Source organism: Chelon labrosus, assembly GCF_963514085.1.
Source record: "Chelon labrosus genome assembly, chromosome: 23".
NCBI classification, from domain to species: domain Eukaryota; kingdom Metazoa; phylum Chordata; class Actinopteri; order Mugiliformes; family Mugilidae; genus Chelon; species Chelon labrosus.
The window spans coordinates 11,734,096-11,755,589 of NC_140356.1; the positions used below are offsets into that span (position 1 = coordinate 11,734,096).

The 21,494-nt window shown below is 42.1% G+C and overlaps 1 protein-coding gene across 3 annotated transcripts in view; it reads left to right on the forward strand.

The window, feature by feature from the left end:
* ptpn12 (protein tyrosine phosphatase non-receptor type 12) overlaps positions 1–20,215 on the forward strand; it is a 39,723-nt gene extending 19,508 nt beyond the window's left edge. Inside the window, exons 10-18 of one of the 3 annotated variants that reach the window (XM_084573130.1) lie at positions 23–100; positions 742–840; positions 3,460–3,545; positions 10,011–10,200; positions 10,821–11,760; positions 14,894–14,965; positions 15,928–15,981; positions 16,521–16,608; positions 16,935–20,215. In XM_084573130.1, coding sequence (XP_084429256.1) covers positions 23–100; positions 742–840; positions 3,460–3,545; positions 10,011–10,200; positions 10,821–11,760; positions 14,894–14,965; positions 15,928–15,981; positions 16,521–16,608; positions 16,935–16,944 — 1,617 coding nt within the window. In that variant the 3' untranslated portion in view covers positions 16,945–20,215. The remainder of the gene's footprint in view (positions 1–22; positions 101–741; positions 841–3,459; positions 3,546–10,010; positions 10,201–10,820; positions 11,761–14,893; positions 14,966–15,927; positions 15,982–16,520; positions 16,609–16,934) is intronic. The other 2 variants (XM_084573129.1, XM_084573131.1) reach the window with 2 other exon arrangements.
* The last annotated feature ends 1,279 nt before the right edge of the window (positions 20,216–21,494 follow it).

Sequence of the window (21,494 nt, forward strand, 5' to 3'; positions counted from 1 at the left end):
AAAAAATTGTTTCCTTTTAAAGAAAATTCCAGAGGATTTTAATGTTTTCCGGTTGATCCAAGAAATGAGGACACAGCGACACTCTGCCGTTCAAACCAAGGTTCGTTAATCCAGCTTTCATTTACACACAGAATTTTATTGTGCATTCATACAGATCTATTCAATAATTTAACAAAGGCGAGGCAAAATCAAGGCAATGTTTAGAAATGTATTCCCCACTAAATTCAGAATTTGATTCTTTTGTAGAGATTGTTTTGTTCTTGTTATTTTAGCACGCCACACAGTCTTGAACCACTTGCCACACACCTGATTGAAAACTGGTCTTTCCTGCTCACACATTCCCCGCATTATTTGAAACAGGTTGAGGGAGATTTGCCACAGTTCTGACATAGGTGTGTTGGTATGTTTGTCATGGCAAGTCCTTTAGTGGAAACCAGATTTTCCAGTTAATCATTTTTGCATTTTACAGTCATATTTGTGCCTTCATCGGCAAAGTATTTAAGCCAGCATCCCTTCTTTTGGTTCTCTGCTTGCATTGAGAATAAAAGGCAGCCTTGGTAGTTGATTATAGAATTGCTTTGACAGCCACTGAAATAAAATTGAATTCCTAAACATAGTTAAATACACTTACTGGCGTACTGGGATAAATGCGTTTAACCTTTCTGTTTGTCTTTGTCCAACAAGTTTTCCCTCTCCTTCCACGTCCTAATTATGAAATTTACTTTGTCTTTCTCTCTCTAGGAGCAATATGAGTTAGTTCACAAAGCAATCGCTCAGCTCTTTGAGAAACAACTGCATCTACTGGAGAGCCCCACCAACGCGCAGATACACGACGGCATGGTACGACACGCTCACACACAACACACAACACGCACGCTATGCCCGCTGTCTGGTGGTAAAGAAAGACAGGATGTCGCTGAGTAACACTCGGAGTGGGAAAAAAACACAAATAATTAGTCACAGGGGGAAAGAGGGTGGGAGGAATGGAGGAGAGCGAGGAGAGGCCTTCAGAAAACTTTACACAGGCAGAAGAAGAGTTACAAGGGATTGTGCCAAAAAGAAAGCGATCTCTCCTCCACAGTGTAGTAGTCTCAGAGGAATGCAGACAGTTAGACCTATTTAAAAGAGCTAGAAAGAAGCGTTTGCTCTGTCAGTCACCGCTGACCTCATTCTAATTAAATTTACCACCAAACACATGCACCAAATACAGAAGCGTCCTGAGCCAAAACCAAACAGAAACTTTTAATTATATGAGTTAACACAACACATTTGGAAAACAAAACGACCGGGAAGCATTGAATTTCCCTTACCTTTTAATGCGCAAGAACTTCAAGTGTAGTTTTTAAAGCCTAATCTGGTGAAAACTGATAAACCCACATCATTATGTAGCAGGCAGAGGTCCACCGATTTCATGTTAACAAACTAAGCAACTTAGCAAGTTGGTTAGGACATCTGATTTATGCTTGACACAAGTCATTTTTCTAAGGCAGATTAAGCCCACAAACCAAAGAACACCATCACTAACATGAAGCAGGGGGCAGCAGCTACAAGTGGGACCGGTGCACAGAACAGATGGCGTCGTCAGACAGAAATGAAGAATGTGTTTATATGTTGAAGCAACGTCTCAAAATATCCGCAAGGAAGTTAAAAGGTTGAAAATTGGCCTCACAGATGGACAGAAACCCAAAATACACTGCTCTGTCAGTGGGAATAGTTTCAAATTGTTGTGTAAGAATCTTATGAAAGGCTTCCTGAAACATTTGACCAAAGTAAACTGAAATAAGACCTTTCATAGTCTTAAAATAAATTAAAATAAATTGGTTGTCATAACTGGCCTGAGACTAGTATTAAATGTTAGGAACTTAACAAACTGAGTTTAAATGTATTTGGCTGAGGTGTATGATGTAAACGTCTGACTTCAGCTGTTCAAGCTCATTTGGGTAAACTACTGAAACATTTCTGTAAGCTACTGGACAACACCTCAAATGTTTAAAGCACCAACTTATGTTAATATAAAGGTTTCAGTTGGGTTTACTGTGGGTCAAACTGCCTTAATTTAATCAGAGGATGAGAAGTCATGGTGTCAAATACAAGCTTTTTACCCTTTTATTAAAACAACACAGTTCAGTTTGTGGTCTCACTACTCCTGTGATTACGTACTTACATAAACTTAAAAATAACTACCGGGGAAATGCAGGGAAACTACCAGTAATCTTGGACGGCGTTATGCCGAAATGCATAGATAAAAGATAGTAATCCGAGAAGGGGGGGTTTCGATGAGGGAGTGTGGAAGATTCACAAATCTGAAGTCAGAGGACACTCCGAGGCAATGAGAGAGCGCGCTGGCAACAGTCCAGGAGCCGACTTCCTGCTTCGGAAGCTCTGGTGACATCACCCCTCTCCCATAATGCACGCTGAGTCCGAGAATAGACACACATCCGCTGGGAAAGGGAGACCCCTTACAAGACACGGACACACGCGTCTATTTTTTACATTAGAAAGAGCTCGGCTGACACACTTTCCAAACTAAGATCCCCTCAGTATCTCTTGGACGGGGACGAGCTAGTCCACTGTGCTGTAGTCCACTTTTTTAGGAACAAACTTGTTTCAAAGTTCGTGCTATTAATCATGGTTTAAAAAAAAGGTGTGGCAGGCACCGAAAGGGAAAACTCCAGTACGAGCTTGTTGCTACTGATGGTTGTTATCTCGCAAAGTCCAAGAAAAACGCCGCACACACACACACACTGCAATACATTATCAGTGTGTTACACTGACTCAGTCCATACACACACTGACTCATGTCCAGTCAGCCATTGTTACTGACTAAAACACCCACATAGGTGCTCTCAATGGCAGCGCGAACAATAAGCCTACACATACGTCCCACACGCGTTTCTCTGCAGCTGCCATTGTTTGCGGAAAACATTCCCACCAGATTGATTCTCACAACATACATACAGATCCTGCTTTGACGCGCTGCTCCCTTTAATGTGTTTAAATTGGTTGCTTTTCCGGGGCGAGAGCGCGCTCATGCCGGAGTGCCCCCCGATTTGCCCCCCTCTGTCGTTCGTGGGTTTGCGGCGGCTAAATTTGTAGTGCCATCTTCTCGTTATCAGAGCGGGAGAGATAGAGTCAAGTTAATGTGTCACGGGGGAAGAAAAGAAAAGAGAGGAGAGGAAGAGAGGGAAAAGTAGTCGAGAGGAGGAGGAGGGCTTCTTGGGAAACAATTTTAATCTTTTAGCGGAGCGGTTTTGAAGCAGCTCAAAGAGAAAGTTAGTAAAGAGGACTGAACACCACATTTCTTTCAACTATTAAAATAAAATCTACTAATACTGAGGGTTAGGTGGAGGATTGTGCTTAAGTAAAGGTTACATTACATGTTTGGCTAGTACGTCAGAGTCTGTTAATTAAAGCTAAATGTTAAAACTAGACGTTTTTTCTTTCTTTGTGATTGTCCAGGATGAAAGCAGTCCCGATAAAGTGAGCCAGCCGTCCGATGACGAGAGATGGGACACGCCGCCTCCAAAACCTCCACGCATACGGCCGTAAGACAAGTTGCTTCGTCTGCTTTATTAAAGTGCCTTGACTTTGAGAAATGTCGGTGAAGAATAAATCCGCCACACAGATGAATCACGGGGCTCACACAGAGGTGAACGGTAGCTGTGAGGTGGCCCGCAACACCCAGCGCGGCAGGTGGAGCGCAGAATAATCCCAACATATTAAAGCGACCAAACAAAAGCAGCAGGAGATGTTTTCTTCTCGAACGAAGCCGGGTTTTCTGACACTCACACCCACAGATACAGCCGGCCTCCACTTTACCAAAGTTAACTTCTGCCGGGCTGCTAACAACTGCCTGAGGAGGAGCTGTATTTATAGACCATTTTGCAACACTTTGCAATACTATGCAACTCTACACTGTGTTGAACCACAACCCGAGGCTTGTTTAAGTAGAACTGTTGCATCTTTCATCTCCGTCTCTTTAAGGAACCAACTATTTCTTTGTGCACATGCATTCATATTAACTCACAAACACTTCGTCTGTCATATGCACAAAATCCACATCAGTGCCCTCCTCTTTTAACTCCGTAACTCATTCTGTAACAAGTTTTCTCCATCCCAGTTCTCTCTCCTTCATCATATGTCTTTGCGTCTCTCTGCTCCCGTCTCTCTTTTTCATTTTTAATTTCCTATACAGTGTGTGCCCAGCAGGGGTTATGCTCCACTTTCGCACAGCCGTTTCATCTTCAATCCCTCTCCTTCATATGATTAATGCGCAGAAGCCAAGACCCTCTGCTCGTTAATGCAGAAATACATACACTTTACAACTTTTTTTTTTTTTTTTTAACAAGGTCGATGGATGTTTCAGTGTTGCCTCGGTGTTGACGTTTTAATGTCACAGGGGAAGTCTTGTTGCCAGGAGACACTGTCTCGCTTAATTACCTGTTGCTGGAAGCTTTGTCTAAAAATGCCCGGTTTGACAGCATTTGTGCTAATGTGTGAAGGCTCTGTGGTTATTCTCATGATTGGCAAGAAAAAGTTAGTCTAATCAGATATTTTATGTACGCATGTACATCATAATCCATGTAAGCTAATGATATTAACGTACTAGCAAGCTAAATGGAGTCGTAAGTTGGTAAACATGAAGTTCAGTCAGTCAAATATGATGGAGGTTTTTTTATAGCTACTGTAATGTAGTTAAAACACTCAGCTATTCTGAGCTCAGAAGATAGAATTGTTGATTTGCATAAAACTTTAAAGGGCGGCAAAGTTCACGAGTCCGCAGTTAGATAACTGTCTATAAATGGAGATGAATTGTGGGCATTCAGTTCAGACGACAACACTAAATGCTTTCCGAGTAACATTTAAAGTCTTACAGCAGTCGTGGTTAACATCTCTGTTCATGAGTCTACTGTATTCAAATCATTGGACGTGTAGCAGGTGGGGGCAGCACCATGATTTGTGTCTGCTTCGCCACCTCCGACCATAGACAGTCAATGGAATCAATGGATTCTCGTGTCAGAGTAGCTGTTGAGCTGAGGCTCAGTGAACGCTGGTTAATTAGCAGAACAGTTAGCATAATAAACATTAAATTAAACGCACAACAGAATTAGTTCAACCTGTCAGTGCGTTAGTGGTGTTTAGTCAGAGCCCCAAGCTTTAACCCATGTTTCTAGATAGTCTTTCTCATCAGACGTCCTAACAATGTGGCTGCTGATCTGAGGTATTTCTAGTTCTGGTTTTAAGTTGTTGGATTTACTTTAGCCAACGTGCCTTTTTTAGCACACTAGAATAATGAAGCTCTTCTTAATCTATTCTACGAGTCGGTTTGATGGGAAAACAAACATTTTTCAGAGGTTCCTAATTTTAGGAAGTAGCTGCAAGTCATCTGTTCACTGAAATGTCCCTTTCCTGTTCTTATTAAAACATTCAAATTTGAACTTCGCCAAAATAGGAAGCCTTCCTGGAAGTGTGACCGAGCAGACTGCTAAGAATATACGCCGTCCGTCTCTTTCTCCACTTGTCTTACTCTTAACACATCTGTCTCTGTGTTATCCCTCTGTCTCTAAAGAAATAATGTCAAGGCCCAGTTTAAGCCTGAAAGTATTCTATTAACGGTAAGAGCTATTTTTACCAACATAAGCCTCGTATTCTGTTGGCCACACTCTCTGATGGTCACCTCGGTGGCTTAAGAATACACGGAGGAAAGTTTGGTTATGTGAGAAATACTGAGTCATACTTTTACACCTACACCGACACATATTCTACATCACTGATCAAATCTTTATGGGTTCAAATGAGTCTGTAGTGTCCATGCTCCCATATACACATTACTGATTACATTATTCAGCGTCGGTCCGTGTCAAACTGAGTGGAGTTTAGTTTGATCTAATGATTATATATCCAAACCCTTCATTCACATGTTTGCTGGAGTGTTGCTTTGTGTTTTTCTTTAGCTAGTTTCTCCTTCAAACGCTCCTTTTAAGGGACACACGCAGGGAGGAAGAGAGCAGCAGCGATGTGGCGACAAGAGTCAACTCTGGAATGACGTTAAGCTGATCATAGACGGAAAACACAGTGGGCAGTTAGAGAGTTTCAGGAGAGGTGACGTGATTGAGGGAATGACCAGTGACGGAGTTGAGTGACGCGCGACATACGCAATTTGTTGTGGGAAATATACGAGAAGGTTACCTAGGCGACCAGACCAACTGTCGGCTACGACGTGCGATGAGCAACTTGCTTTATATCCAGACTGTGCTACAGTAACGGATTTTCTTTTAATCCTCATGTTTTCTACTATCACCATTGTTTGTAATCCGATTACTTCGAGCATCCGTGATCTGTCTGTTGTGGACAATTTATTGTTTTTAGTTACCAGCTGAGTTTCACTAACGCTTCATGCTAAATAAAAATACACGATGACATGAGGATGAATTATTTTTAAAATTTATTTTTGGGGACGTATCAGCAGGTGAGGATGTCAGAGACAGGAAGTCTAGTTCTTCTCTGATTCAAACGTTGACATGAGCAGGTAGTTCTCCTCTGTTGTTTCTGGAAGGGATTCCTCTGCCACATCTGTTGAGATCAAGAACGACCATAGATTTGGATGCCTCCTCCCGCTTGCAGGCGCCTTCTCGAAGGACGCGTGTTGCATGACTGCAGTCTGATGAGCCTTCTCTTCCTGCTCAGCTCTCTGGTTGGCGGTGAACTGCTCGTGCTGTGACGCCATGTCATCAGGCGGCGCGATTTGTCTTCCTACCTCCCTCTGAAGGTTGTCAGCCCCGTTCCTCGCTGTGAAGACTTCAGTTTCGTTCTTGCATCTGAGCTCCGAGTATAAAACGCCCATCTTCTCCAGTACTTCTTGAAGAGCCTCGTTTTTGTCTTTCTCCTTCTGGAGCTCGGCTGCTAACCTTTCTTTAGTGGTAGTGTAGGCCACCTGCAGCTCCTCGTAGTCTTTACGGAGATGTAGCTTCTTCTTCTGTTTGATGGTGTTATGCACCAGAGCAGCAATTCTGTCAAGTCTGAGGGTTTCTGGATCCGAGTATCTTTTCAGCCTTTCTAGCTCTGCCCTTGTGTTTTTTGCCTTGTTGATAAATTTTTTTTTCAAAAGCTTTTGTTTTCTCATCTGGAGTTTGGCTTCCTGCAGCTCTTCAGAAACTTTAAGGACTTTGGACTTTTCAGCCTCGTAGTTGGCCCTCTCCTTCGCCACCAGCTCTTTCAGCCTGCTGATTTCGTGAAGCGTCATATCAGGCCTCATCCAGTTGTCTGGGTCCCTTCCTCCCGGCTGCCTGACGTTTCCATCGTTGGGGTTAAAATTGGACATTTTTAGAGGTGCAGTCGAAGAAATGTTGGAGTTGCAGTTTTTGGAGGAGTGGTGTCTGCTTGCAGGATGCAGTATCGTCTGTTTTTGTTCCCTGAATGTTTACATTCAGAATTATATCACAAGGATTCAATTGTAAACACAAGGTGTTGCCCTTCTATCAGCAAGGAGTTTAAAACATTCCATTAATCCCGGTGTTTTTATTTAAACACACACACACACATATATTTGGAAATTGGATAAACACTGTATACATTTGTGTGTCATATGTTATGATCCGTTTAAATGTATTTGTTTTGCTCGCATTGATAGAGGAAGAAGGATTCAGCCATGGTATTTCAGCTTTACTGCTTTGAATAATGAAAAAGTATGGCTTATTAATGAAAGTCATGCTTAAACCAAAATTAAAATAATTCAACGTGAGCATAAAATGTGACCTTTAACATGTTTTGTAGTCTTTTCCCATTTATTCAGTCCAGTTTGGTTGGTTAACATTACTCATAGTCATCAGAGGCCGTATTATCAAGGTGTCCCTCAGCCTCTGTAATCCTACAAAACATCACCTGAACATAGAGTGAAGTACAGTTTTTGATTTTGTAAATGCTACAAATAAACCAGAGCTTGTCATTTATGCATCAATACATTATAGAGTGACTTTTTCTGTGCTTACCGTTGCAATTCTGGTCTTAAATTCAGAGATGTTACTGAAGCACCGGAGACGTTATCGTTTGCAAACAGGTGCACCTTTCTCTTAGCATTTTCTAAACATTCAAGCAGATAATAATCATCCAGTCCTGCAGACAGAAGCACGTATTTGCTCAAGCAGTGATCTAAATCTGCGTGTATATTTTGCTTGTCTGCGTGAACGCGTTCTCGGCGCAACTACAAAACCAGGAAGTGCCTCTCTAAGCTTTCCCCTCCAGCGCCTCCCGCGTCCTGCGCAGGTCCTGCTGTGACGCTGATTAAAAATGCAGCATCTTCCCTCAGGATTACATATGTGGAGGGTGTTTGTGTTTATGAGTGTGGGAGATGTTTTTTTGCATAGATTTCACATTGTACTGAAGGCCTGCGTTCGTGTGGGAGTATTGGTCGTATGGACATAGCTGCTTAATGTCGGCGTGTTCAAGGTTAACTCTTTGATTTCACAGTTTCACCCTTGGTATTATCGTCTTAGATGCAAATCTGCTTCAGGAATAAAAAAAAAAAAAAAAATGCTCATACTTTATTCACACGACTCTTATAATGTTGTAATATCCACGTGCATCCTGCAGCCTCCTTTCTTCCTTTATTCTCGCTAATGCAGCTCGTTTGCTTTGCTGTGACTTATTAGTGTTTGCTCCCGTAACCGCTCAGCCTCCCCTTTAGGAATCATTAAAGTTTCATCTTATCTTATAGGGCCTGAATAATCGGCGTGGCATCTGAAGGATTCAGATCCCCACGGAAAAACAATCCGCACCGGTGGGAATTACCTCCTGCGCTTTTGTTAAATAAGTCTGAGGCAATGAAGATGATACAGAAGCGCAATATCTCGTGGATGATTTATGTTTTCATTAAAGGAAAACAAAGGGAGAGGTTTTTTTTTTTTTTTAAGTAATGTTTAGCCTGGAGGGGAGAAATTGTCAATAAGTGACTTCTAAAAGATATCTGGAGTTTCTAGTGGTTAGAAAAACTCGGCTGTAACAAGCTAGATAGTGTTCTCCTATTTACAGTTTCAAATTATCAATTAAATCTGAGAAACTTAATCAATGTAATTCCTTTTAAGTTATTCTGTTCAATATGCCTTAGCTGCATTTCACTTCAAAGTACAATAACACACAGCAGATCGCAGCCTCTGTCACAGAAGAGTTATACTGCAGCGCTGAGGCTTTACGATGCGGCTGTGACTCCAAACTTGCTCAAGGAAAGGAAATCCCCCGTGCTTCTTGCTTGCAACTCGTCTGACTTTGTGTCTGTCTGCCTTTGATCCACACAGACATAGACACGCACGCACACACACGCGCACGCACACAGCATCATGTGCAGTCAGTCCTGCTCTCGCCTCAGTCATGTGCTCTTGATCCACCACCACATCCTTTCACTGTTTTTCTCTGTCTCCGTCTTTGCATACATACATCATGTATGTTTGGCGGAGTGGAACAATGCCTTAAAATAGTTTTGTGTGGCTAACATCTTCATAAGCTCGGTATCCTGTGTATGATTGGCACACATGCACCGTGTGCGTCTGTGTTCGATGTATTTATAATGGTGTTACAGTGCTGTTAAGTAATCATTAACCACTCGTTTTGATTTACTGTACATGCTGCTTTATACAGATTACAAAACAGAGCAAAACTCAGTGTTTCATTAGTATTTAAATCCACTGGGAAGCTAAACTCTGAGGACATGCAGAAGAATTTGTCTCGGCTATGCTATGAGTTTATTCAACTTTGACTTTTTCTCAATTCCGCCATCTAGTGGTGGACAAATGTACATTTAGCTGTAGTACGAAATAAGTTGGATATCAGTTCATTTCATCATCTTAATTTCTCTTTAGACAGAATAATTTAAACACTTATGTCTGCAGCTTGACCCGTGTGATGAAACCCTCGCATTTTCATCATTTAAATGTTCTTACAGCTTTTTTTAAAAGTTGTGTTTAAAGTTAATTAAACTGGGTCTGTTTTCTGAGCTCTTTTCCCATCTGTCTGTCTAGTCCTCAGGTAGAAGGTGACGTCAAGGAGGAGATCCTCCAGCCTCCGGAGCCTCACCCCGTGCCTCCCATTCTGACCCCGTCTCCCCCTTCAGCCTTCCCCACTGTCACCAACGTGCGGCAGGACAACGACCGCTACCATCCCAAACCCGTCATACACGTCTTGGCTACCGCACAGCAGAACGCGACACAGGTGAGAGGACAAATTAATGTCCGGCTCATGTGAATGAGGAATGTTTTTGTATCTTTAGCCGTGATTAGATATATAATTTGTCTAGGGTTGCAGGTAAACGTTAGAAATGTTTCTGATTAATAGCTGGGTCCATTAAAAAATCAAAAAACAGGCTCATTGGTTTTTCTTTTTGTGCTTTAAACTTATGGTTTTGTCTAATCAGCAGTTCACAGTTTGCTCATCGTGTCCTAAACTAAATTATAACATTTTAAATGAGCAGTAGTACATGTTTTGTGTTCATGAGTTTTTTCATGTCAGGGGTCATATGGTCATTCATTTCTTAGTTTTCCTGAAATGAATTACAATTAATGTTTAATTCAAACGAACTTGGTTAAACTTAGAGTTTATTCTAATTCCAAAAATATAAAAACATGTACATAAGGCTGCTGTGCTCTCCTGCTTTATTAAAACAGGAAAATCTGTGTTTTTGTGTTGCGGCTGCTTCATGAACTTTTTCTGAACTCTCTCTCTCTCTCTCACACAAACTGCAACAATAAACATGTCAAACACTTCTGGTGAATGTTGTGCTTGTGTGAAAGGGGATGAAAGGAGCTTACATGTCCCGTACTTTTCATTTTTAGAACAAAGCCGCGGACCAGCAGCAGAACCAATCAGAACTCAAAGAAACAACCAGTCCCTCGGAGCAGAAAGATCAAGATCTACTAAGCCGAAAACAGCAGACTCAAGTCTCAAATCTGGATCTCAACGACAACTACAGCAACAAATCGTCTTCGACATCAAAGTCAGAATCAGGCCAGACGCCCTCCTCGCCCCTCTCCCCGGTGGTTGAATGTTCTGGTGCTCCTCGGATCGAGAGGAAGCTTAGCATTGAGATTAAAAAGGTGCCGTTGCAGGAAGGACCTCGTAGCTTTGACACTTCCTCCTCCTTGGGAGTAACAGGCGGACTGGGCACCAGTTCAAGTAACAGCAGTTGCATGCTGCAGCGAGGCCACGCTTTCAAAGCTCGCTCCGGTCAGTCGCTGCTGACGTCTAGCTCCTCGCTGTCGGAGGACTCGGGCACAGAGGGGGGAGCAGGTGGGTGTGGGGAGAGTCACGCAGACGGAGGTGTCCTAACCCGACCGAACCACCTCCCCGTGAAGAGCGGAGAGAAGGGGGAGACGCAAGGAGGGGACGCGAAAGCTGGCCACGCTATGTGGACTCAGTCCTGCAACAGCCCGGAAAAACTATTCCCCAAGACCTCCTCCTCTTCTTCCTCCTCGGACCACGTCGCTCCATCCTCCTCCTCCTCCTCCCACCTGTCTTCCTCGTCCTCGTCCTCGTCCTCCACTCCCGTTAGGACTGCCCTGTGTTTCACCAACCCCCTGCACTCTGATAACTCGGACGAGGAGGGGAACGGAGAGCTGCCCGGAGGAAAGGAGGGTTGTCATACAAGCGTATGCACGGCGAGAGCCATGGTAACTTCACCCCCGCCTCCTCCTGGAGACCAGCAGCCCGTCAGAAAGGTGTTGCCCATGTCGATTGCAGGGCAGACCACGTCATTACCCTCTCCGACAACAGCAAGTACGTCAGTCAGCAGCTTTAATTCGATCTAAGTGTTTCAAAAGCCACATGCTTTCAATTATATATCAGATAAATTAAATTAATTAGTGTTCTAGTCAAGTTCTTCTGCATTAAACACTCATAAAGGCATTAAGTAAGTCTGACAACCTGCCTTTATTATCCACATTCACATATAGTTTGCTCAGAGAAACCATGCAGTAGTAATTTTCTGGGTCAGCAAGGAGACAGAGATCTCAGACAGACCACATGGTAATGACACGTTGTGTCTGTCATCACACGCACTGTCTTTACTGCAGTCAGAGGCAGGGAGAGAGAAAAGGAAAAAAAAAAAACAGGAGACATGGAAGAAAGGCATAAGAAGAAAAACAGAGGGAGATAGTTTCCAGTGAGTCTCATGTAAAGCATGACTGTTTGACTAATTGGTTGGTTTGCCAGGAATGCTGCAAACGTTAACAGGCGAACGTCTGTCAAATCAACTCCAGGCTTCCTCTTTCAGCTTGATCGGGCGAATTTGTGAATGGGGAGAAAGAATGAACGTTTCAGTGCGGTTGTGGCGTGAGCTGGGAGCTGTGTGTGCATGTCAGACGGTGAAGGATCAACATCACTGCATGACTCTGATAAAAGCCACTTTTTGTGCACGTTGGGTTGAGCGTGAGGGCAGCGGCGCACTGTTTGCTGTTTGTGCCTCGGTTTATGGCCTTACTGTCACGATTGCTGTGGTTTTAATCTTGCGGGGGGGGGTGTAAGGATGATCATTGCCCCATCTTTTGATTTCAAAATCGCCCGATTCTGAAATCTGATCCTTACTTTGATTGGTGCTGAAATGGACTTTGAGTAGTGTTGAGGCCTTACGGGTTCACGGCTTGTTGAAAGAATAATTAACTGCATTTTTAAATATTGGAATAAACTCTGAGGGTGCATGGTTTGAGTCTGATTGCCAGCAGTGCACTTACACCTAATAAAAAGCACTATATACCTGAAAACTTAAACTACACCCATGAGTTAATGTACCAGCTAGTATTAAGAGATTATATACGCCCAACTTTAGACTTTAAATAAACGTTAACTATAAAGAAACTAGTCTTTTTTTTAAGCTGTATGAGAAAAAGAACAGTTGCACCACAATAAGTAAACGTGTCTAAAGGTGCTGCATTAAATAACTAAACTATATACACTGCATGTCTCTTATTCTACATCTTGCTCTCCTCAAGTATTTCCAATATTTAAAACTGAATGTAGAAACGTATTTTGATGCACAGTCCTGAAGTGGTCTGTTCTGGGTCTGCTTTGGCTTTCTGGCACATCACCTGTTTGGGCTGCGGCAGCGCTTTGGGTTCTGAAAAGCTAACGGCTGCTCTCTGATTGGTTGCATAAATCTACTGACTGCTTGATGATGAGTTGCGCTGAGCCAAATTGCTGCTTTGCGTTTGGTCAGGAGAAAGCTGGTGGCTGCTTGTTTTGACGAATGAATCACTCGCGTGTCGCAGAGGTACGTGCAGTTCGAGGTGCTTCACACGGCTGTGGCAAACAAATGAGACACAAGAAATATGAACGATATAAGGTAACGGTTTGTAAAACGTGTTAAAATAAAAAAAAAACTAAAATAGATGAAGACGAAAGATAAAAAACAATAAATAAATGAAATCAAATTTTTATCAATTAATATCAAGATGTCATCGACAGGTAGAATTTAATTATTAAGATTAATATAAAGGGCCTTTCTGAGGCTTTACTGCTTCAAACTAGTAATTAACCATTCTTTATATTTACAAGTTAACATGGGTTTGTGAGGAGCAGGTAGGAATTAATGTAGGAAAGAGCAACAAACGTTCAGATTAAATGATTTACACGCAACCAACACAAAATGAAACTAATAATTAATAGAAAGTAAACAAAAAAACTCCAAAACTGAACCCATTTCAGCTTAGATGAATGAGGGTTAGGGTTATAATTAAGGGGGTCAAGCTTCCTTCAGAGTCTCATTAAGGTCTAAACTCTCTAGAATATAAAGTGTCCCCTTCAAAATTGCCTGTGCATTGAAAGAAGTGTTTTTTTTAATTTTATTTTTTACTTTAACAGCAGAGTTAAGACACTTAAAATGATTGTTTTTAGACCTTATAGAGAAAGCAGATGAGTGGACACCACTTATTTTGAACACTGCTGGGGGTGCCTCAGATAAATAGGCTCCTCCATTACACCTGTTAAGTCTGAAGATCAGTACAAGATTGTGAAAAAGAATTCAACTGACCATAATTTGTAAGAATAATAATCAAAAAACTGTCAATGAGCCAAAAAGAACAACAAACAGTTCATGTATTTCACAAATTTAACAACTATTCGATGAGGTGAAAGTAAATTAACGTAAGTTTTGTGTGTTCAGTGCACATAGAGTAACAAATAAATTAGCAAAATGAATTATTTCATATGCAAGTAATAGGAACAACCTCAGGAATTAAATTTAATGTATTTGAGTAAGTATTCGACTTGATGTCTTCATTCATTCATTCATTCATTCATTAATGTCTCTTGAGCTTTTTTGTCCCTCTATCATTTCACTGCCGATCTCTTTGGCCCTGTTCAGACCTGTTATGAACATGTACTCTAAGTGATCACACGTAAAAGAAGACGCTTTTTCAAGACGCCACCCAGCCCTGTGTCTGACATGATACAAGCTGTGGAACAAGCTGTATTACTGCTTGTTGTTTATTTTTTACCCTGACGTTATTTTAGAGACTTGCAGAAAGCTCAGATTATAACCTGGAAGCGTCCATACGTAGTGTCACTGCTGCATTGTTTGCATCAGTGAAAGAAATCTCTCTGGAAATAAAGGTGAATAAATACACCGGTCATTGTTGACATGGAGACATGGCAACCTATCTCCACATAGCTACTTTTTTTTCTTCAACATAAACACCGCTCTAAGTTTTTACATACAGCCTACTCATATTTAATAATATAATTAGTTTTAATTAATAGTATTTACTAGCTGTAGTTAATAATATAGACGTTGAGTGATCAGATCTCAGATGCATCTTGGGAGTGTCCACATAGCAGGTCTGAACAGGGTCTTTCTCTCTCTTCTTGGCCAGCCGTTAACCGTGCTTCTAATTTGACCTCTGACCTTTTAACCCAGACTGCTGGGACAGCGATGACTCCCCTCCCCCCCTCCCCGAGAGAACCCCTGAGTCCTTCATACTGGCCACAGGTGCGTTCGCATTGGTCCAGATCCACAGGTGTGTGTTTTCCAGTGGTGTGGAACCGCTGGGTCGCATTGTTATCGGTCCTCTTCTGGAAAAGGTAGACGGTGGATCGACGGTGACACAGCAGCAGGAAGAAATAAGAAGAGTTTTCTTGGCGTTAAATAAAACGAATAAACATCCAAGTAGTCTGTTATAGGTGCTGCGTGGCTTTAAGAGTCGTATTTGCTGAACTGTTAGTGGTTATTTGAGTCTGTAGCCGCTGGTATGAGCTGAAACAGAAGGAACGTGATTCATTTCCATTTTATCTGCTTCACTCTGTATCGTCCTCACTTCAAACAGACAGATGGGCTCACATATTGCCGTTAGGAGGCATCTCTTTCACGGGATGGACTCTCCATTAACTCGACCATCCTGTTGCCTTCTGCTGTTTTCCTTTTTCCCTGCGTCTGAGGAAAAAAAAATAAAAATCCAACCACGCTGGAGCTCATTAGTAGCAAAGGAGATTAAAAATCCTCCTGTTGTCTGACGCTTTGTCGGTTTCTCAACACTAGAGGTCAGCGTTGCTCTTCTCAGCTGCACAAGTACAAGAGCGTATGTGCAGATCTTTGAAACGAGATACAGTCAGTTTATAGTTTATTGCTTTTGTGAAGCAGAAGTCCAGATAAAGTTTATGACAGGAAGCACCTTTGTGAAAGATCATATCTGTTTTGGCAAAGCTGATTATCAGAGAGTTATTAGTTATTCTAAATATCACAAAGATGTAAGGCACCTTTGAAGTTTAAAGTTGAGATCTTTGCTTTGTGACTCAAAGGTGAGTTTAAAGGTTTTTATTTTTTGATTTTTAAAGGGAAGTGTCTGAATGTGTGTGAACGTGTGTCTGTTCTGTGCTTTAAAAGTCATTTGTCTTTAAATGTTCCTTCAGTCTCTATATTCATTAATTTCCTTACTCTCTCTCTCTCTCTCTCAGACCCTTTTGAATTGAAAACATCAGCCCCAGCTGAATGGACCGGCTCTCCTCAAGGTATGAACTCGACAAATTATTCACGCCCTCTCTCTTGTTTGAGCGGCGCTTATTTTATTTTTTGCCAGGACCTCTCTGTCCCCTACACGTGTTTGTCTCTGCGTGTCCGTGTCGACGTGTTCGCGGACAGGAAACAGACCTCCGGGGGGTTTAACTTGCACACAATAAGACAGACAGACAGAGCAGCTGTAAGAGTGAGAGAGGGAATAACAGAGATACAGAGAGGTAGAAAACTATAAAACATGTCTACAGAGAGGCGCAGTGAAAGTGGGTGCTTATCTGTGGGTTGACAGCTACTGCCAATTTGTTGCTTCGGTGGTTTTAGTGTGACAGTTTAATAATTGTGTGGTATTTTATTTATTTATTTTTATTTAAATTGACGATATATGCATATTCTGTGTTAAATTGTGTAATATGATAATAAATAAAGAGATGTCAGGCCAGATCTGATTGATATAAAAACAGAAAACCCGTTTAGATCCTCCTTTTTATTTAATCTTATTCCCTCTCCGTTAACATTTGTGTTTGTCTGTGTGTAGACGTGTCAGACTGTGTTAAGAAGACCTCTCCAGTTGACCCTGCGTCTGCCGGCACCACGGCAACGGACAGCAAGGCAGACCTGGGTGGGTAAGTCTGGCGTCTCACTTCTATTAAATGCTTTTTAACGCTGCCTTTGGTCTCCGCTAGCCCACTAAAAAATACCATTTGTACATGTAATGATATATTTTATTTTTTAGTCTCTGTGTCCAGAAAACGCCGCTGACAAACATTTCTATTAATGTCGTCACTTTTTGACGTGTGGCCTTGCCTTGCTGGCTTTGGGCCGCATGTTCAGAAATTATGGTTTTGAGACCTGGCACGAATAGAAAAGCTTTTTTTTCTCTTCTCTGGAGAAGAAACTTTCGGATAGTTTGAAGTAAAGCAAACCCAGCTAAGAACCTGTCTCCTTTCAGGGTTCGGTAACCGCTGCATTCAGCCCAAAGGCCCTCGAGAACCCCCCTTGGAGTGGACATGATGGAACAGTCCGTCTGCCCGTCCACCAACAGTGTCAGGAGATGGACTCCACCGATCTCACCTGGCTGGTCCAAAAAGCTGATAGATGCTACACAGACAGACAGACAGACAGACAGCACATTTTTACATAGAAACACCTTCTGTGTAACTCTGTGCCCTCTTAAGACTGAACTCCTCCTCCTCCTCATCCTCATCCTCCTCCTCCTCCTTCTCCGACCTTCCTTCAAAGTGCCACTGTGCGAAGCGGAAGAACAGTTACCGGTCAAGAGACTTGTCCATTTAGAACAAAGCTTGCATTCTCCTCTGCAGCTCGTTAATGTAAGAGGGTGTGACTTCTCTAGATGCTGACCTGGGATCTGTCCGGTTATTTTCCTGTTAGTGGTTAAAGGATAATTCCTGTCCCTTTGTTTGGGTGTAGACTACGAATGAAAATTATTCCTTCTCATGCTAAATGAAGGGGGAGGTAGGAGTGACTCTTAAAATAATAAGTGTTCAGGATGAACGCTTTGTGTCATGCCAAATGAGAATTTTTTTTTTTTTTTTTTGTTCTAAATCAGGAATTATGTTTATCCAGAGAAGCTGATTCCTCCCAGAAGTCATCTGCTGCCTCTTACTGAACGAACAACAATCGTCAAAGCGAACTTAGATAATCTGTCACCCATGATGCAACCTTTTCTGTTGGGTATGTACAGGTTGCTAGGGTGCTCTCTCTCTTCTCTCTCTCTCTCCTCTCCCTCTCTCTATGTGCTGGTGCTACATTACAAAGGATCAGTATAGAAACTGAAGCACTAGAGCTGACGTTCACCCGTTTCTCACGTCCGTTTTTGGGTTCCCCCTGTAGGATTTGTTTCTGCGTTCGCTGAAGTAATACCAGCTCTAGTCTTTTATATTTCTATGCCCTCTTGCTGGAGTCAAAGGCTGACACAGTTTGGCCATTGCAGTGTTCAATAAATTGTGGAATTTCTTGCCGAGAGTTTGACGAGAACGTCGTGTTTGTATCTTTGAATGTGTAGCCGGAGCCGGCGGCTTGTTAGCTTTGCCAAGTTGTTTTTTGCTAAGCGGAGCTAACTGGCCGCTGACGTTAGCTTCGTGTTTACAGACATAACGGTGACGTCAAACTTTGGATGTAGGTCTCAGAACGAAAGTTAACTAAGTGTGTTTTTAAAATAAATTCTGATCTTTTTGCTCTAAGCATTTGCTCATTTTGTGCCAGTGGACATTAATAGTCATGTTGACACCTTAGCATGGGTTCTAAAACAAGATATATTTGGGTAATCATCATAGGTGAAATAAACAACAATGGGGTTGCTTCAGTTCCTTTCTGAGAGCTGCTCACACTTCTTTTTATATTGTGCGGTGAAGACTGTGTAGTAATCTGCTTGGTTTCCAGATGTTGCACTCTGCTTTATCATTACATTTATTGCTGAAGTGCATCCGAACACAGCTTACTGACTCCACCACAGATAAATTCTCAATCCGTGGGAAACACTGCAGCAAAATTTGGGCACAACGATGCAAAGAACCGCTCTCCCCGAGTACGACTTCCCTTCATTTGCACATTAAACACATTGGTAATGGCCAAACTGGTCAGCTCTGTGGCCCTGGCTCTCTCTCTCTGCTGGGACCATAAGCCTGCCTTAGTCCGCTTTTCAGAGAAGACAGCCAACGACAGCCCCCCCCCCCCCCCTTAACTTGTCTTCACTTCTCTCTTTGTGCGTCTGGCTCCTCTTGGTCTTTCCTCGGGGCTTATGTTTGCTGTTTATTTCATCCTCTTCCTGTTTTGGCCTCCCTCTTCCCTTTTTTGTTCTCATTCGAATGACCGAACGTTTTTTTTTTATTTCAGCAGCCATTTTGCTCACATTACATCTCAGTGTTTCGGATTATGAATGTTACACATCGCCTGAAACGCCTGAAACCTGGCGCCTGACAGATTGGTATTAAACATCCAGCTCCGTTTGTTGTTTCGGTTTCTCATCAGACGCCACGTTTTTGTTCTTGTTTATTCCGTATGTGTGAGACCACGATCCAATAAGCCAACAGCAGCCAGGGACCTAGAACTACTGTTTTCTCCTCAATGTTAACTGCTCCTTCATTAGCTACCATAATTATACAGTATATGCATTGTTTTTTTTTTTGTTTTTTTTTTTATAAAGATAAAGAACTGTACAGGGCAGTTTTAGGTATATAATATTTCAGATTTTTTGTTATCTCTTGTATAATGTTGCTATTAACAGAAGATGTAAGAAAGTCAGTGCATGATGATCATGATTTCTCACCCCAGTTTTTATTTTATTTTTATTTTTTTCTTCTTCAAACTGTAAATTATTCTGCTACCCTTTTGTTTTTGCTCGGGCAAATATTTCAGGGTTTTATTTGTGTTTCTTATGTTTGAATTATATGCTTGACAGATTGAAAGAAAGAAAAAAAACAAACAAAAGTAATTGGTTGGCAGTGGGAAAAGAAGACTGCCACCCGCCCCCCTCTTTCGGATAGCTACAACGGGCTCTAAATAAGATTGTTATAATAATAATATTAATAATGATGAGGATGATGATGATAATAATAATGGTTCTTTTTTTTTTTTGTAAATGGTATTTTAAAACTTATTTTTGTATACGCGGTTGTTTGTTGCGTCACAAGTCCACTGCCTCCATCTACCTTCTCTCTTAATACCTACTCCCTTTACATCTTTCTTTTATTTTCCACCTTTTTTTTTTCTACAAAAAAAATATTTAACTGAGATGGATCCCCAGCTCTGTACATTATTTTTCTCTTCCTCCACCTCCCACTGCTCTCCTCCCTTCCACCTTCCTCCTCTTCCACACTCAGTTTTGCCTTTTTTTAATCTCTAAAAAGTTGTCAGCATCTCTAAATTAGTAACAACATATTCCCACAAAAGTAAAAAAAAGTGTTTTTAACTTTATAGTTTCTCCATTTCCCCTGTCTCCGTTTATTTCTGTTCATCCACGTCTTTACTCGATCTCAGAAAAGAGCCCACCTGTGCCTTTAAGAGAGAGCCCGCCCCCTTTTTTTTCTCCCCACCCCTTTCCTCCAATCATCATTAGTGGCATGTGCGTGAGCGACGTGATAAGCTGCTGCCTGCTTGCTCGTCACCTCCTGCGCGACCAAGCCACGCCCCCTTCCTCTTCCGTCACACATAAACACACGCACACACACACAATGTTTGTATGTTGCAGAAATCAATCAGTAAAAATGAACATTAAGTAAAAATGCATTTTGTTTTTTCTTTATTTGATTGGTTGACATGCACGTGTGTGAATATATAAAGCACTCATTTATGATATAAACCAATCACCCATAACATTATGACCACTAACAGGTGATAACATTTATAACATTATCTGGTTATCATGACGCCTGTTAGTGGGTGATAAACTGGGCAGTGAGAGAACATTTTGACGTCAGTGTTGACGTGTTAGAAGCAGGAAATATGGGCATGTGGAAAAGTCTGAGTGATTTTAATAGCATCAGTCGTCTAGATATCATGATTTGTGATCAGAGCATCTCCGGAGCTGCAGCTCTTGTTGGGTGTTCCCGCTCTGCAGTGGTCAGCTCCTATCAGAAGTGGTCCAAAGAAGGAAATGAAAGGATCATGGGTCAGGCCAGGGCTAATTGAAGCATGTGAGGGGAACAAAAAGTGTGATGCAATCCGACAGAGGAGCTACTGTAGCTCAAATGGCTCTGACGTGAAAGTTTCAGAGCGCACAGTGCATCACACAGTTTGTTGTGTGTGTGGGGTTGTGTAGCTCCAGACCAGTCAGGGTCCTGGCCACTGTTGAAAGTGCCTAGAGTGGACACACGAGCATTAGCTATCCACGCAAGTGCCAGGACCCAGCTTTGCCAGAAGAACATTACACCATCACTGGTTGATGGTTTTAATCTTATGGCTGATTGGTGTGGATCAAGCAAACCTGGTGACCCCCCCACACAGCGAATTATAACCTGACTATGTCTTCAAAATGAACTTGTGAACTTTGTCAGTTTGAGTTTTGTTTGTGCACGCCGGTGAAGATGGTGTCACAGCGGGAAATCCTCTCACACACCTGGAGGATTTGCGGAGACGGCGCACACATGCTAATATGACAATTAATGACAGCAGGTGGTATAACTCACTCACACACACACACCTACCCAGCACCCGTCTTACAGGGTTTCACATTTTGTATTCACTTTACACACACACACAGAGAGGCACGGCAGGAGGGCACTCATAACTGTAATTATTTGCTGGCGCTCACATGTAACCACTGCTCATTGCAGATTAATTAACATGGTCAGTGCCACTTTTCTATTGCAGGAGCGCTGGTTTAGTCCGGTCTTATTTTTATAATCTGTACACTTGGATCACGTTCACTGACATGTGCCCTGTTGCTACTTATATAAATATGAGCGTATGATTTGGGGGTTCTTGTCATAATCAAATCATAATTTGAGGCCTTGGTGGAAGGATTTTGTCTGGAGGACTTTATACAGTTTGA